General features: G+C 44.8%; 1 protein-coding gene across 1 annotated transcript in view; it reads right to left on the bottom strand.

Annotated features, from left to right (window-relative positions):
- LOC135908708 (uncharacterized) overlaps nt 1–15906 on the bottom strand; it is an 834911-nt gene that overhangs the window by 323026 nt on the left and 495979 nt on the right. Inside the window, exons 15-18 of the mRNA XM_070536550.1 lie at nt 12221–12336; nt 4681–4751; nt 4536–4600; nt 3853–4000 (exon numbers count right to left, since the gene is read on the bottom strand). Of these exons, the coding sequence (XP_070392651.1) occupies nt 3853–4000; nt 4536–4600; nt 4681–4751; nt 12221–12336 (400 nt within the window). The remainder of the gene's footprint in view (nt 1–3852; nt 4001–4535; nt 4601–4680; nt 4752–12220; nt 12337–15906) is intronic.

Below are 15906 nucleotides of genomic sequence, written 5' to 3'. Positions count from 1 at the left end.
TTCTGAAAACGCGCACTGAGACGCACGCCCGAGTCCGCTGCCCGACTAATGTCATGACGGTTTGGTCTATGAACTTGTCGATACTATAGATACTGGCAAGTTCAGTGGAGTGGAAAGGCAGCGGTAAGAAGCACATTTAAAGAAAGCATGTCATATGGTCATGTTTGTGTTATGAATTAATGCACTGGATTACAAAAAAGGAGCAGCGGGAAATTGCGCGCTGAGAACGCCGATAAACATACAGTGCGACGCAACTCGAGAAATAGTATCGAAAGGTCAAAGAATTTTGAAGAAAAAAAAGATTGAATCGTCGCGACGGCACATCACAGTCCCCGTAGGTGTCGAAGTCCCTACAATGAAATTATTTTTGAACAGCTCTGATAGCGCCCACGCAACAATGGTTGCTTGTATACTGTCAAATGCTCATATTCTGCGGCCTAAAGCTCATGACACGGTGCGAAAACGCGCGCGCGGAGAAAGCGAAACAGTGCGCGGACAAGCATGCAGACGCGCAGTCGGTCGCTGCGAATCTACGCGATCGCTGCATTGAGGCTTCATTCTATTACGCTCCATTTAGTTATACAAACACTATAAGAACATATTTCACATAGTTTGCTCTCAGCGTTTACCTACCTTTCAAGCAATTAAGTAGCCGGTTCGGCAGACTCCATCGCGGCGACCGCGCGCAGTGGCGTTCACTGTACGTATTCGGTAAAGAGATAGCGACTGTAAATGATTGTGTACTTTCAGTTGGCCCAAGATTATTATTTAGACAGTAAGAAACTTCTCTCGTTTCGAAAGTACTTACAGAAATGTCCGGGAAAGCTCGCGCGTGGTGTTTTCAGTGAGCGCTGACAGCAAAACCTATGAGGAGCGCGCCACGTGATCCCTCATACTACGCCAGCGAGGCGCTTCCGATAGAGGGCGACTCCGTAACTCCTCGCCGCCAATAGGCGATCTTTGCGGAAGGCGTAGAAATTAGGCAAGTCGGCAAGTACTTCACTATCCGAAATGTCACTGTTTACCCACGTTTCCGTTATGATTAGTAGGCTGCTAGCGGAAGATAAGACGATATTTGAAATGATGTCAATCTTTGAAATAAAACTGCCGACGTTAGAGAAATTTGCTCACTATGAAAGTGCTTGAATGTACAATGGCATGCATAGAACGGTCTATCGATTGATAAGGAGATGATTGCTATTTCACCTATTTTACTGTTTGTGAAGATTCATCGAATATGTAGCATATCGGACAAATGTGTAAAGTTTTGAAGCGCAGGGAGAAATTATCGGATACCGATCTGGCATAGGCTACAAGATTTTTACGAGCGTTGCGTACGGGATCGGTAAAGTCCTCACCCATGCTGTAGTCCATGCCTGTAAGTTTATTACCACACGCTAGGATGCGTTCTTCAGTTTTGGATGAGGTGAATTTCACGATGATAGGCCTGGTACCAACAGTCGAGTGACGCCCGAGACGGTGAGCACGTTTGATTAAATTAGGGTCGTGTCAAGGCCTAGTTGTTCGAAGGAATGGCGAGTGACAGTTCTTCCTGAGTCTGCACACGTGTCAGCGGGGTTAGTGTCCGGCGCATTGTAAAAAATGAGATTGTTACGAAGGGAGCGATTTTCTGCGTCGTCCACTCGTGTTTCTAGCTTGTCGATCTTGGAAGTAAGTTCAGTTGTTAATGTTTTCAGGATGTCTGTTTCAGAGTGGAGAGCACAAAGAGTAGCTTAGTGGTATTCCGGATCGTTCATGCGTGCGTTTAGGTCAACCAATGCTGTGTCACTTGTCTTCAGCTGTTTTATGTCCTTTATTACAGACAATAACGCAGATTGGCCGGTAGTTCCTTTCTGCAGCTCGGCAAGTACGGTGTCGAAGCGGTCGGGGCCTGGGTTGGTTTCTACGTCAAGCGAACATAGCAAAAGAGCGCGGATAACACGCGAGCACTCGGCAACGATACAGGCACAGCACTGAGGGCTCGGTAGCTGCATCAAAAAATGACTAGTGCTTTTTTTAGCCAAAACAGAAAGTTTATTACTAACCTGCATAGCGAAATGCAGCGGATTAGTAGACTGCACCGTCGCGCTGCTACCGAGCCCCCATCGTCAATTATGTTCGCCCTAACCGGGAATATGCCTGATCACTGTAGAACCCCTGTCACGTTGCACTAATCAATAGGCTTGAAATGGTGCAGAATCGCTCAACTCACATCATTATCACAATCCATGCACTGCCAGCGTAATCAACATAAAATCTAGTCTAAACATTCCATTACTCCGTACTCAACGAAAGGTGTCACCCCTCTGTATCTTTAATAAAATGCGTCACAATAATCGCGTATTCAACGCCTTGAATCAGACCAGCTCCATTCATTTCACCACGTCTAGGCCACACTATTACCTATTGCCAGCACGTCGTTAATAAAACAGGACCCCAACGGTACCACCTTCCTGCTTCGTTGGCGTTACACACATACATTCATCATTTCCGCAGGTCACTCACCAGCATGAGCTACATAATAATTTTTGAGATCGTATCCGTTCAGTTTATGCACTATTTTGTTTCCTTTTTTCGTTTCTACGTCTAAAGGCGCCTTTTTGGTTCCGCGAAGAACTTATATTATGACATGAATGTTTACGTGCTCGTTGTATTCTCCTGCTTTATTTTATATATTTTTTCTTATACATGTTCTAATGCAGTGTAAGTCATGAGGGCCCAAGAAATACATAAGTAAATTAATTAATGAATAAGTACTGAAAATTGGACCAATGTTCTCGCGAACTAATGTGAGTGGTTGTATTCCTGTCCGTAAAAATGACTCAGGCGGTCGAAAGCTTATATGCGGGCAACGCTTTAAGTTGACCAGTCATATATAGCAGCAACGCTTTGAAACATAGTAGTATCCGATTGCGGGCATTTTTATCGGAAGTGCTTCTTTCTAACAGTTACAATTTTTATTGCAGCTGCTCGAAATAGGCAGCTCTCTTGGAAAGTAGGTTGTGATTCTGCAAGGTCTCAAATGTCTGTTGTCTTTTTTTCCACATTAAGAGAACAGTTAGATTCGCAAAATGTTATTTTTCATCATTACATCAGGACATTGTGTGATTTCGCTAGTACGGACACTCGGTGCGCGTTCGCGTCAGCCCTATGTTGTCTGCGGTTCGACGATGCATGCGCGGCACTGGCAGCCGTGCCCGCTCGGCCCGTGTGGTGGAGACCTGTAGCGGGTGCAAGGGGGCCAAGGCCGACGCCTTGCTGCACGCTGTTTTCCGGCAGTCACGTAAGTCACGGAAGCCTTTGGACGCTCGGCACAAATGGCAAGGAAAACAGCATCCATGGAGGAAGGAAAAACAAAACACAAGGTGTTTTCGCACCTTAATGGCAGCACCACGCAGTGCCCGCGATGGCACGAACAGGCGAGCGTCCTCGCTGCCATCGAATGATCTCAGTTCATGCCTGTCTATAGGAAAGCGACACCAGGCGTGTTTACTTACTAAGGAAATCTGTGCTGCAGTTCATACGGCCTATGAACCGACGAGGCTTACTTGGCGCAATGTTTTAATGCTCTGTTGTGGGAGTCCATATTTCGCCTTTCGGGTGGAAGTGAGATTTTTTTTCAATGACGCAGCACCGTGAATACACCTCGTTAGTGTTCCTTGTGCTGAGCACAAAAGGAGGAAAAATGCTGAGAAGACAATTCATCAAGCACGCTCGTACACCGTAAAAAATGCCTAATGGCTGTAAACTATGTCATTAACGTCATCGCCTTGAGCTGCAGTGCCTCACAAAGCAATTTGGCCGAATGTTTAGCTGCAAATAATATTCCACTCGCAAGAATGATGAACTTACCTCTCTCAGTCCGTAATTTCCCGTCACCGTAATAAACTCTGGATTTCCGGAAACGGCATCGCAGGTGAACATCACTCCAGCCGCGCTCGCGTCAACCATTTCTTGGATGACGACCGCCATGGGCACATTTAGTAGTTGGCCGTATTGCCTAGGTTTTAGAGAAAGAATGACACGGATGCTTTGTTATGGCTCCTTTTCACTGTATTTAGAAAACATATTCTACGGCCTTTGCTAATATAATGGTAACTACGAATTCCTCTCCGGATAATTACAAAGCTCAAGTCACAATTATGCGGCTCATAAGTAGTGAGTGCAGCATCTCTATCCTACTGTCTAACCATGGAGGGACAAGTATCATGGAGGGACCACAATCATTTCGCAGCAACCCCCCCCCCCGTCCCCTGAAGCACGGATGTCATCCTGCAGCTTCATTTCAAGTAGATGCACTTCTAACCTCGCCGGCGACAATTGGTAAATTGCACTAAGGGCCGTAATGTAAGTATTGAAGTTAATTTGGAAATTTGTAATAATTAGGTAAATGTGTGCGCAGATTTCTCGTATTAGTAATGTTCGCCTCTTCCAATAATCGAGCTGAAGGACAAGAATTATGCTATTTGCCAGAGGCGGTTTTCGAAATTCCCGAAAACGTAACAATGAACACCCCATAAACAATATGCACTTACTTTTTGTAGTTCTGGTTATTGAAGCTGAACTGCGATGCCCAGCATTTCATCATAGCTTCAGTTACCTGCAAATGATTGTATGAATGTTTTAGTATGTGATTTTCCTGAAAAAGATGGAAGACTTTGTGTACAGAGGATTTCGTACTTTCTTCGCTGTTGGAATTCCAAGTAGAGTTGTCATTTGCCCGGCAGCTGACATGTGCTCGGAGTCCTCCCCTGAAAATTACAACCGGTATAGTACAACCGGTATAAGTATTGAAAGTGCGGCGGTAAAAGGGACTTCTATAGATTCCCCGCGTGAAGTGCACAATGTTTAACTGATCGCAGATGCATGCGCTGTAGCTTAAAGGACGCGAAGTATAGGCGCTTTCCAACCATAGGGCAAGGGCGCCTTCCAAGGATGCCTCACGTGCGGCTCAGCGCCATTGTTAGCAGCCCATCTCCCCACTCTGACGATCTGCCCTTTGAGTAAATGTCTCTGCCAAGGCATCCTTCTCTCATTTGGCGCCTTAGTCGTGGGCGGCGATTAATTATCAGTTCCACCTCGTTAGGAATGACTTCTCCGATGCGTGAGACAGGCAGCCGAGACCGTGACTGTGAACTGTTTGGGTTAACCCCATCAATACGCGACTAGTAAGTTCCCGGTAAGCGGCGAAAGCTTTTGTTTTTCTCATTTTCCCCTTTTTTCCCCGCTACCTTTAAGTATTGTTCAAGTTTGCACAAAATGTATCGTATATCTAGCCGCGTTCATTGCTGCATGCGTACGGGTGACTCCGAAACCACGATGTTAGAACTATTGAGGAATATTTTGTCGTGTCACCTGCTGCGATCAGGAAAGCCCTGGCTTAGCGACAACATGACTAAGCGGACGTTACTGCTGTTGCAGGTTTTGCCATGGATTTTCGCTACATCGGTTTGGAACGGTACAGCATGGAACGCTACTTCGGTTTGCAGTCCGGACGACGCACCGCTTTTCTTCACGCCTTATCAGGACTTTGGGATTGATGGCATCCGGCTCGTGGATCATCTTTCGCCGATGACGGTGACGTCACCAGTGGACTGGCAACAAAAGGAGACAAGCAGCGAGGGAGGCTCCAGAGGGCACGGCACCTGGCCTAGCGACAACATGCCTAAGCGGACGTTACTGCTGTTGCAGGTTTTGCCATGGATTTTCGATACATCGGTTTGGAACGGTACAGCATGGAACGCTACATCGGTTTGCAGTCCGGACGACGCACCGCTTTTCTTCACGCCTTATCAGGACTTTGGGATTGATGGCATCCGGCTCGTGGATCGTCTTTCGTCGATGACGGTGACGTCACCAGTGTACTGGCTACAAAAGGAGACAAGCAGCGAGGGAGGCTCCAGAGGGCACGGCACCTGGACTAGCGACAACATGCCTAAGCGGACGTTACTGCTGTTGCAGATTTGGCCATGGATTTTCGCTACATCGGTTTGGAACGGTACAGCATGGAACGCTACATCGGTTTTCAGTCCGGACGACGCACCGCTTTTCTTCACGCCTTATCAGGACTTTGGGATTGATGGCATCCGGCTCATGGATCGTCTTTCGTCGATGACGGTGACGTCACCAGTGGACTGGCTACAAAAGGAGACAAGCAGCGAGGGAGGCTCCAGAGGGCACGGCACCTGGCCTAGCGACAACATGCCTAAGCGGACGTTACTGCTGTTGCAGGTCTTGCCATGGATTTTCGCTACATCGGTTTGGAACGGTACAGCATGGAACGCTACATCGGTTTGCAGTCCGGACGACGCACCGCTTTTCTTCACGCCTTATCAGGACTTTGGGATTGATGGCATCCGGCTCGTGGATCGTCTTTCGTCGATGACGGTGACGTCACCAGTGGACTGGCTACAAAAGAAGACACGCAGCGAGGGAGGCTCCAGAGGGCACGGCACCTGGCCTAGCGACAACATGCCTAAGCGGACGTTACTGCTGTTGCGGGTTTTGCCATGGATTTTCGCTACATCGGTTTGGAACGGTACAGCATGGAACGCTACATCGGTTTGCAGTCCGGACGACTCACCGCCTTTCTTCACGCCTTATCAGGACTTTGGGATTGATGGCATCCGGCTCGTGGATCTTCTTTCGTCGATGGCGGTGACGTCACCAGTGGACTGGCTACAAAAGGAGACAAGCAGCGAGGGAGGCTCCAGAGGGCACGGCACCTGGCCTAGCGACAACATGCCTAAGCGGACGTTACTGCTGTTGCAGGTTCGTTATTTGTCTGATGCTACAACTTTTAGACGCGACAACTGCATTTTGTTAGCCCTACCGTGCCCTCGCAGTTGCCTGAATTTTTTGGTCGACTCTTGGTCTATGATGATAACACTGTTGGTTTCAGGGGACGTTGAAGAAAATCCTGGGCCCAAAACCCCAGAAATGTTGCAATTAATCATTGATAATCAGGCTTCATCAGATGCTAAAATAGATGCATTAAGAGCTGAAATGACCGAAATGAATGAGAAATGCGAGAAAATGAACACTGCCCTTAACGTGATTGCAGAATTGAACAAGCGAGTACAAACCCTAGAATCCCTTGTTCGTCATCAGGCGGAGAAGTTAGTAGAATATGAAAATAGAAGCCAATCCAATAATCTATTGGTTTTTGGAATCGATGAAGACAAGGGTGAATCAGACAGCGACCTGAAACAAGCTGTTACTGAGAATGTCTTTAAAACAACCCGCAAGTAAACACAATCGACAAAATTCATCGCATTGGCAAGAAAAAAGATGCTAGTAATCGGCCGGTAATCATGCATTTTTATGATTCGCGAGAAAAACACTCTGTGATGCAGAACTGCGGCAAGCTGAAAGGCAGCTCGATAAGCATAAGTCAAGACTACGCTAAAGAAACTGTAGAAGTACGAAAAAAATTATGGCAAAGCAGTGAAAAGGAACGCGCAAACGGTAAAAAGGTAAAACTGGTACATGACAAACTTAAGATCAACAATCATATCTACGTCTGGGATTGTGAAAGGAATAAACGGTGTCTGTACCGTACTGAGCAAGATAAGGTTCCTCAATTCAAAAAGAGGGGAAATGCTGCTGGCCAGACATTGCCTCAGTTGCAAACTTTAGACAAGGCTTCTGACACGGATAGCGATTCTTCTCGGTCATAGCTCAACATTGTACTTGTCAACGCCCACAGCGTAGCAAATAAAGTAACTGGTTTAGAGTATCTACTAATTTCTCAGAATCCTGATGTATTGATGTTGACTGAGACATGGCTACATAGTGCAATTAGTGACAGTAGTATTTTTTCTCCTGACTACAAGGTATTTAGATGCGACAGGGATTCCAGACGTGGTGGCATGGCTATTGCTGTGAAAAGTTTTATAAACACAGTCGCTCTTGATTGCAGTCTCCCTGAAATGGTTTGGTGCAAGATACACTGTGCAGACATGGACTGTGTGACATGGACAGATAGACTGTGCAGACAGGGACTGTGTACAGACCACCAGCCACTCCGCCAGAATTTTTGGATGGCTTGAATAAATTTCTTGGCTCCCATGTAAATGAAAACACAAGACTAATAATGGCTGGTGACTTTAATTTGCCGCATATTAACTGGGAAAGTCTATCAACGGGTAATGTAGAAATAAGGAGCGCCAATAAAATGATCCAGATCACGTTTCCACATAACCTTAAGCAAATAGTTAAAGACTTCACAAGAGTTACACCAAAGTCCCAGTCATTGTTGGACGTGGTTTTCATATCCAGTAGAATACCTGACTATACTGTATCCCTTGAGAATGGTTTGTCAGATCATAAGATGGTTTGCTTGAATGTACCACTGAACTTTCAGGGAGACTGAATGCAGTCTCCCTGAAATGGCTTGGTGCAAGATACACTGTGCAGACATGGACTGTGTGACATGGACAGATATACTGTGCAGACAGGGACTGTGTACAGACCACCAGCCACTCCGCCAGAATTTTTGGAAGGCTTGAATGAATTTATTGGCTCCCATGTAAATGAAAACACAAGACTAATAATGGCTGGTGACTTTAATTTGCCGCATATTAACTGGGAAAGTCTATCAACGGGTAATGTAGAAATAAGGAGCGCCAATAAAATGATCCAGATCACGTTTTCACATAACCTTAAGCAAATAGTTAAAGACTTCACAAGAGTTACACCAAAGTCCCAGTCATTGTTGGACGTGGTTTTCATATCCAGTAGAATACCTGACTATACTGTATCACTTGAGAATGGTTTGTCAGATCATAAGATGGTTTGCTTGAATGTACCACTGCACACAAGAATCTGTAAGCAAGCATATGTCGTGATGCATGTTAAGGATTATGGCCGTGCGAATGACACGTCTATCCTAGACGTTTTGGAAGAAAAGTTTAACGAATTTGAAATAGCATCAAACCGCGAAAATGTAGAACTATGGGACCGACTTAAAGGCATAATCAAATACTGCATAGATCATTTTGTCCCCACACGTATAAAGAAATCAAAGCAAAGAAATCCATGGATTACTAGGAACATCTTACATCTTAAGCGTCAGATAAAAAGATTAAGGAAGAAAAAAAGCAGGGCAACAGAACTTTCAACAACCAAACAAATGCTGAAATCTGCATTGGTGGAGTCTAAGAAAACATTCTTCAATAAAACGCTCACAAAGTTCCTCAAATGCTCGTCACAAAAGTTTTGGCGGTATTTCACAGATAGAAAGGATGAAATAGAACAGATAGCGGATGGCGCCGTAGTCGTCACAGAAAAAGATATTGCAAACGTACCTAATCAGTTCTTCCAATCAGTTTTCACCAAGGATAGATGTGATAGTGACGATGATCCTTTAGTCTGCGCAATACAATACCCAATGGAAGACCTACGCATTACAAGGGAGGGCGTGTTTCAACATTTGCTTTCGTTGGACGCAAAAAATCGTGTGGCCCAGATGAAATACCGACGGCATTTCTTCAACGGTACGCTGAATGGATGTCGTATTATTTGCAGCTTTTATTCGAAAAATCTTTGCAGGATCATTCAATGCCTCAGGACTGGCGCGATGCCACCGTCATTCCGATATTTAAAGGTGGCAATAGGCTATGTGCAAACAACTATAGACAAGTCTCGCTCACTTCTGTGTGCTGTAAAGTCCTAGAGCATGCAATAGCTATACATATTCTGTATTTCTTAGAACAAAACGATTTATTATGCCCAGTTCAGCACGGTTTCCGATCTGGCCTTTCGACAGTGACACAGTTAATCGAAACTGTACATGACCTTAGTAAAGCTATAGATGAATGCCAACAGATAGATGTTGTATGTATAGACTTTAAGAAGGCATTTGATAAAGTTGCACATCATAAACTGCTTTCCGAATTGAGAAGGCTACGAATTAGTGAAAATATAGTATTGTGGATTCAGGCATATTTAACAAACCGTTATCAAAGGGTCAGAATCGGGAAAAGTGAGTCAGGGAAGTGTCATGTTGTGTCTGGAGTGCCGCAGGGGTCTGTTTTAGGTCCGCTATTGCTTTTATTGTATATTAATGATATTCCTTCGAATGTTGATCCGCCTGCAAAAATTAAACTATTTGTTGATGATTGCTTAATTTACACGCGTGTAACCTGCGCGGAAGATCAGATTAAACTAAACAGCTGCTTGCAATCATTAAACTCGTGGTGCCAAAGTTGGGGCATGGCAATTAATTTAAAAAAATCTACATACACTCACGTAAGTAAAAAAACAGAACTTTATAAAATTTGAATATAATATAGGAGAAAATGCCTTGGTCGAGGTACAGAGTTTCCGATATTTAGGGGTGACAGTGACGCATAATCTAGACTGGCGTATTCCCATTGAGAATATCTGTTCGAAGGCCTACCAAAAGCTCTGCTTCCTTAGGAGAAAGCTTCCAGATGCGACTAAAGAAATTAAATTAGTCGCCTACAAAACGTTTATAAGACCAGTTCTGGAGTATGCGAGTGCTGTGTGGAGCCCTCACCAAAAATGCTTAAAAAAGAAGGTGGAAAGGATTCAGCGGATTGCAGCACGCTTTATATGCTCCAAGTATCGCCGCACTGACTCGGTTACAGAGATGATACAGCAGTGTGAATTAGAAACGCTGGAAATGAGAAGAATAAAACATCGACTCAAACTTTTTTTTCCAGATAATGCAAGGGGCATTAAAAATAAATGAAGAACATTATGTGAAAGCGCCTATAAAACGTGGTTCAAGAAAAAAACCACAGCAGGGTACTACAACCTATTAACACACGTACGGATGTATATCGGTATTCCTTTTTTCCTGATGTCATTGAACTATGGAACAAACTGCCAAGTGATGTTGTGGAGAGCGTGAACGTGCAACAATTTGAGCTGGGTGTTGATATGTTTTTGAGAAATGGTGTACAAATTTTGAATTCTGATTCATGATTGCTCATTGAAGTGCTTATGAAATGTATATGTTCTTCTTCCCTCCCTGTAACGACCCTCACTGGAGGGTTAACAGTATGACCAAATAAATAAATAAATAAACTAAAGCATGTTTTCAAGCATTTGAGATATTGACCCGTGTGCTTGTTTATCTTTATCGGGCGACCACATTGCACAGCCTCACAAATGTTATCTGACAGCGCCGCACGCGCCTGCATGTATCGGAAATTTCTGGAATCTTATGGATGGTTCCATCAGCTTTCTGGGATCGAACCTTGTGTAATCTGATTGCACGCGTGCGCGACGCGATTAATGTAGAACGTTGTGGAAGGCACGCGGGTCCCAACGATTACTCTGGAACATTCGACGACTGATGTTTAAAAACCGACGCGCTTGACCCGCTGAACAGATTTTCACGATCGCCGGCTGTGTTCGCCGTTGTCGCCGTTCTTTAAGTATAGCGTGTTTCTGGGGGCACAGGTTCGACCAATAAAAGTAAGTTTCGTCTTTCACAGTATCGCTACTGTGTACTTTATGCGTCACTACCACGTGGCAATATACGATACTGACTCAGACTGACTCGAAACGAGTGCGTCCTGCAAGATATTATTTTTACCACAAGTTGGAGTCGGCTGTATAGTTCTTGCCTAGCCAAATTCACAGCCGGCTGCGCATGTGTGATTGCGGAACTACGAGGCCAGAACCGTTTAGAAATCATTGGCCTTAGCGACATTAGAAGAACTGGAGAGGCTTATACAGTGGTGACTAACGGTCATGTCCTCTGCAATAGAGGTCTCCCAGATAATAAGCAATACGGGGTAGGATTCCTAATCCATAACGACAAAGAGCAAACGCGTATAGCCGATATTCTATTTGACACTAAGAGAAAGAAAATAAAGCTGGGCAGGTGATGTAATGCGAAGGTTAGGCAACCGTTACACTATTAGGGTGGCAGAGTAGAAACCAAGAGAATGCCGTCAAGGACGGCAGAAGACTAGGTGGAACGATGGAATTAGGAAATTCGCGGACGCTTGCTGTAATCAGTTGACGCAAGACAGGGCTAATTGGAGATCGCAGGGCGAGACATTCGTCCTGCAGTGGACATAAAGTAGGCTACTGCAGCTGTTGCTGCTTCTGCTGCTGCTGCTGCCACCGCCACCGCCACCGCCGACGACGACTACGACGACGACGACGACGATGACGATATCTTTAAAATTCTTTGTGTGACATCCCTTTGCCTGAGATTTGGCGCACCTGAAATACTCACCCAGTGCTGAAGACCGGACGGCAAATCTTGTGCCCTGTTCAAATTTGCTCAGGCGAAGGAATATCTGTTCCTCAACTTCTCCCGGGGTTTTCAATTTCTCGATGGCAGCGACCACCCTGCGCAGAAGTTAAACGAAGCTTATCAACGCATTCGGTGCACTTTCAAAAAGTCTCTGCTACTACGGGCATCCACTCGCAAACGCATGAGAACAAGTTAACCTGATGCCGCGTCACTGGGTAATGTAAACATACATAGATAACATGAAAGGGCACCTACATCTGTTAATATGTCAAAAAGTAAGATAGACTGCTAAACTAAAAGGGTGTGTTGGTGACAGGGAGCAATGCGAAAAGTATTTATTAAGGCATGTTGGCTTACATTCCGCTAATCTGCAATGCTGCATCTCAAGGCTGAAGTGGATATAGTAAATGAAGCTATTGGTTAATCCCTGAGCACTGCAAAAGTACGAATGCTTACAAAACATATCTTCCAGAATGCTTGTGAAAACGCTTAGCTGCATCTCAGTATAACTACTACGCATGCTGTTTAATGTAGTACCAAGATGTACAAGTGACAAGAAATATGACGGCAAAAATTTAGTGTCCTTGCTTCCAGACATTGTTCTCGTTCCTCTCTTAGAATTGCGCGAAGCCATAGCGATCCTTTGCTTGTTTCATAAAATACTTTCCAGCAAATATGCAGCCATCCTCCCGCTTTGCAGGCATTCCCCCACATCGAGTCGTTCACACACACTCCCGCTATAGTCAGTGAAGCTTCACACGTCTTTCTCGACGCGATCAGGCCTTCAATTCTTTTACTTTGCCGCACGCCATTTAAATGGCGAGTCACCTTCCTGATGATGTTCAAATTGGCGAACTTGAAAATTTGGACATGAATTTTTTTTTTTTACTATTACCCGCATCGCCATTCTTGGGGTTGTTGCGGGTCACACAAAGCACCATAAAATGAATCAATCTTTCTGCAGCCAACAAGATCAGCTGGCAACTTATTCTACTGCAGGTCTACGGCTCTACACACTCCCTCCTAAAGCCCGCTGTTCCTTGTAGTTGGCGGCGAAGCCTTATTTCGACACCTCGTTTTTCAGCAGGTAGGATGTTGCGAGTTTATATTATTTTTGTCACATCCCACGACGCCAATGGCAAGTTTGTTGGCTGCTCCTTTGTTGTTTATTGGCCATTTCTATCACTTTGCCCATCTTTATCGCGTATTGTCCAGAATAAATTCACCCCAATGGGGCTGTCCGAATGGGAAAAATAGGTTTGCTGCATCTGTAGAACTACAAGAAAACTAGTTCTGCTAAGCAGTCTGACACTACTCACGTTACGAAAACCGTGATTCCGAACGGATCACTGGCGGTTTAGTTCGCGGCCATGGAGGTAATGGAGGATGGAAGGTGATCGAATGCTAATACAGACAAAAGGAACCACCCCTGCGCTATTCTGAGAGCAAGACATTCCACAACAGTGCATGATACATCAATGTGTGTCATGTCATACGCGTTGTGAATGAAAATAGCAATCCTTTCTATTCGTCGATGTGATGGCATCACAAAGTGCTATTCAATACCGCGCAGAAAAAGTGCATCTAGGCACTTTTTTTTTCTGAGACAAGAATTTCTGCAATAACGAAAATATTCACAACATAGTGTTGAAGTGACAATGATTAATTTTTTCCAGTATATATAAACGCTTCAAATGTTAAGATATATGATTATGAAGCCATTTTTTGTCTTGTGACTACGGCTCTCACAAAACTGAAAATCACGAAACTTCTAGCAGGTGCTTAGAGAAAACTCCTGCTCACGGCTTTTGGCTCAAAAATCACAGGCACTTTAAGGCCTCAAAGATGAATTTTTTCATGTAACTCAATCCATCGACCATCTAGAGGAGGCGGCTACATGTATGTACAATAAATAGCAGTCGCTAATCACCAAGTTAAATGAATGCAAGACTCAAAATGCAAAATATCCGCCTGAGATAGCCGTTCTGTCGCCTACAGTACAAATGCAGGCAGAGCGGCATCAGCTTTTGCATGACGTTTTGAAATGACACTGAGCAATATAGCCGCAATGATAATTTCGAAATTCTTTGCCTTCCACAAGAACACGAAGACCTGAAGCTGGGCTTAGCGAACTTCTCCCCATCAGAAGTGGCAACCTTTAATAAGTCGAAGTGTGCGGTTTTAGGTGTCCCAACCACGACTTGATTCTGACGCACGCTGTAGCAGCAGACTCGGGAATAGTTTGACAACCTAGGGGTTTTATTGCGCACCCAATGCACGGTACACGGCCGTTTTTCGCATTTCGCCATTATCGAAATGCTGCCGCCGCGGCCGGGTTTCGGTCTCATCCCCGAATCGTTTGAGCCTCTGCGCCACCACGGCGGGTTTACTGTTCGTCACTCACGGGGAAAATGCGACTCGATTCCAACAGTATTGGCGGGCGTCAAGTCTGTGACTGCTAAAGAAAGGAAGTTGAGAATCACGACAGGCTACACACTATTAACTCTATTAAGTGGCCAAAGTTGTTTTTGAATGAAAATCTCAACAAGAAAAATTGAGAGTTGTTCTGGCGTGCAACGACAGTAGCCAAAAAGAAAAAAAAATGCAGTATTGCATGGGTCAAATTAGGAAAGATTTACACAAAGAATGATGAATCTTCAGCACTGCATGATTCAGAGGAACATGCAGCAGACGTTGACAATATTTTCAAACATAATGCTAAGCACCTGCCACAAGTTTCCTGATATTCAGTTGTTTTGTGACAGCCGTAGTCACAAGACGAAAGACGACTTCATAATTATTTAAGATAACATAAGGACCTTTGATTGGGAAGAATTGGGGATAAAAGTTAATGGAGAATACCTTAGTAACTTGCGATTCGCTGATGATATTGCCTTGCTTAGTAACTCAGGGGACCAATTGCAATGCATGCTCACTGACCTGGAGAGGCAATGCAGAAGAGTGGGTTTAAAAATTAATCTGTAGAAAACTAAAGTAATGTTTAACAGTCTCGGAAGAGAACAGCAATTTACAATAGGCAGCGAGGCACTTGAAGTAGTAAGGGAATAAATCTACTTAGGGCAGGTAGTCACGGCAGATCCGGATCATGAGACAGAAATAATCAGAAGAATAAGAATGGGCTGGGGTGCGTTAGGCAGGCATTCTCAGATCATGAACAGCAGGTTGCCATTATCCCTCAAGAGGAAAGTGTATAATAGCTGCGTCTTACCAGTACTCACCTACGGGGCAGAAACCTGGAGGCTTACGAAAAGGGTTCTACTCAAATTGAGGACGACGCAACGAGCTATGGAAAGAAGAATGATAGGTGTAACGTTAAGGGATAAGAAAAGAGCAGAGTGGGTGAGGGAACAAACGCGAGTGAATGACATCTTAGTTGAAATCAAGAAAAAGGAATGGGCATGGGCAGGACATGTAATGAGGAGGGAGGATAATCGATGGTCATTAAGGGTTACGGACTGGATCCCAAAGGAAGGGAAGCGTAGCAGGGGGCGGCAGAAAGCTAGGTGGGCGGATGAGATTAAGAAGTTTGCAGGGACAGCATGGCCACAATTAGTACATGACCGGGGTTGTTGGAGAAGTATGGGAGAGGCCTTTGCCCTGCAGTGGGCGTAACCAGGCTGATGATGGTGATGATGATGATGATG

Source organism: Dermacentor albipictus, chromosome 3 (genome assembly GCF_038994185.2).
Source record: "Dermacentor albipictus isolate Rhodes 1998 colony chromosome 3, USDA_Dalb.pri_finalv2, whole genome shotgun sequence".
Lineage (NCBI taxonomy): Eukaryota > Metazoa > Arthropoda > Arachnida > Ixodida > Ixodidae > Dermacentor > Dermacentor albipictus.
The sequence above is the reverse complement of the archived record's forward strand: the minus strand, read 5'-3'. Positions and strand labels throughout refer to the sequence as shown.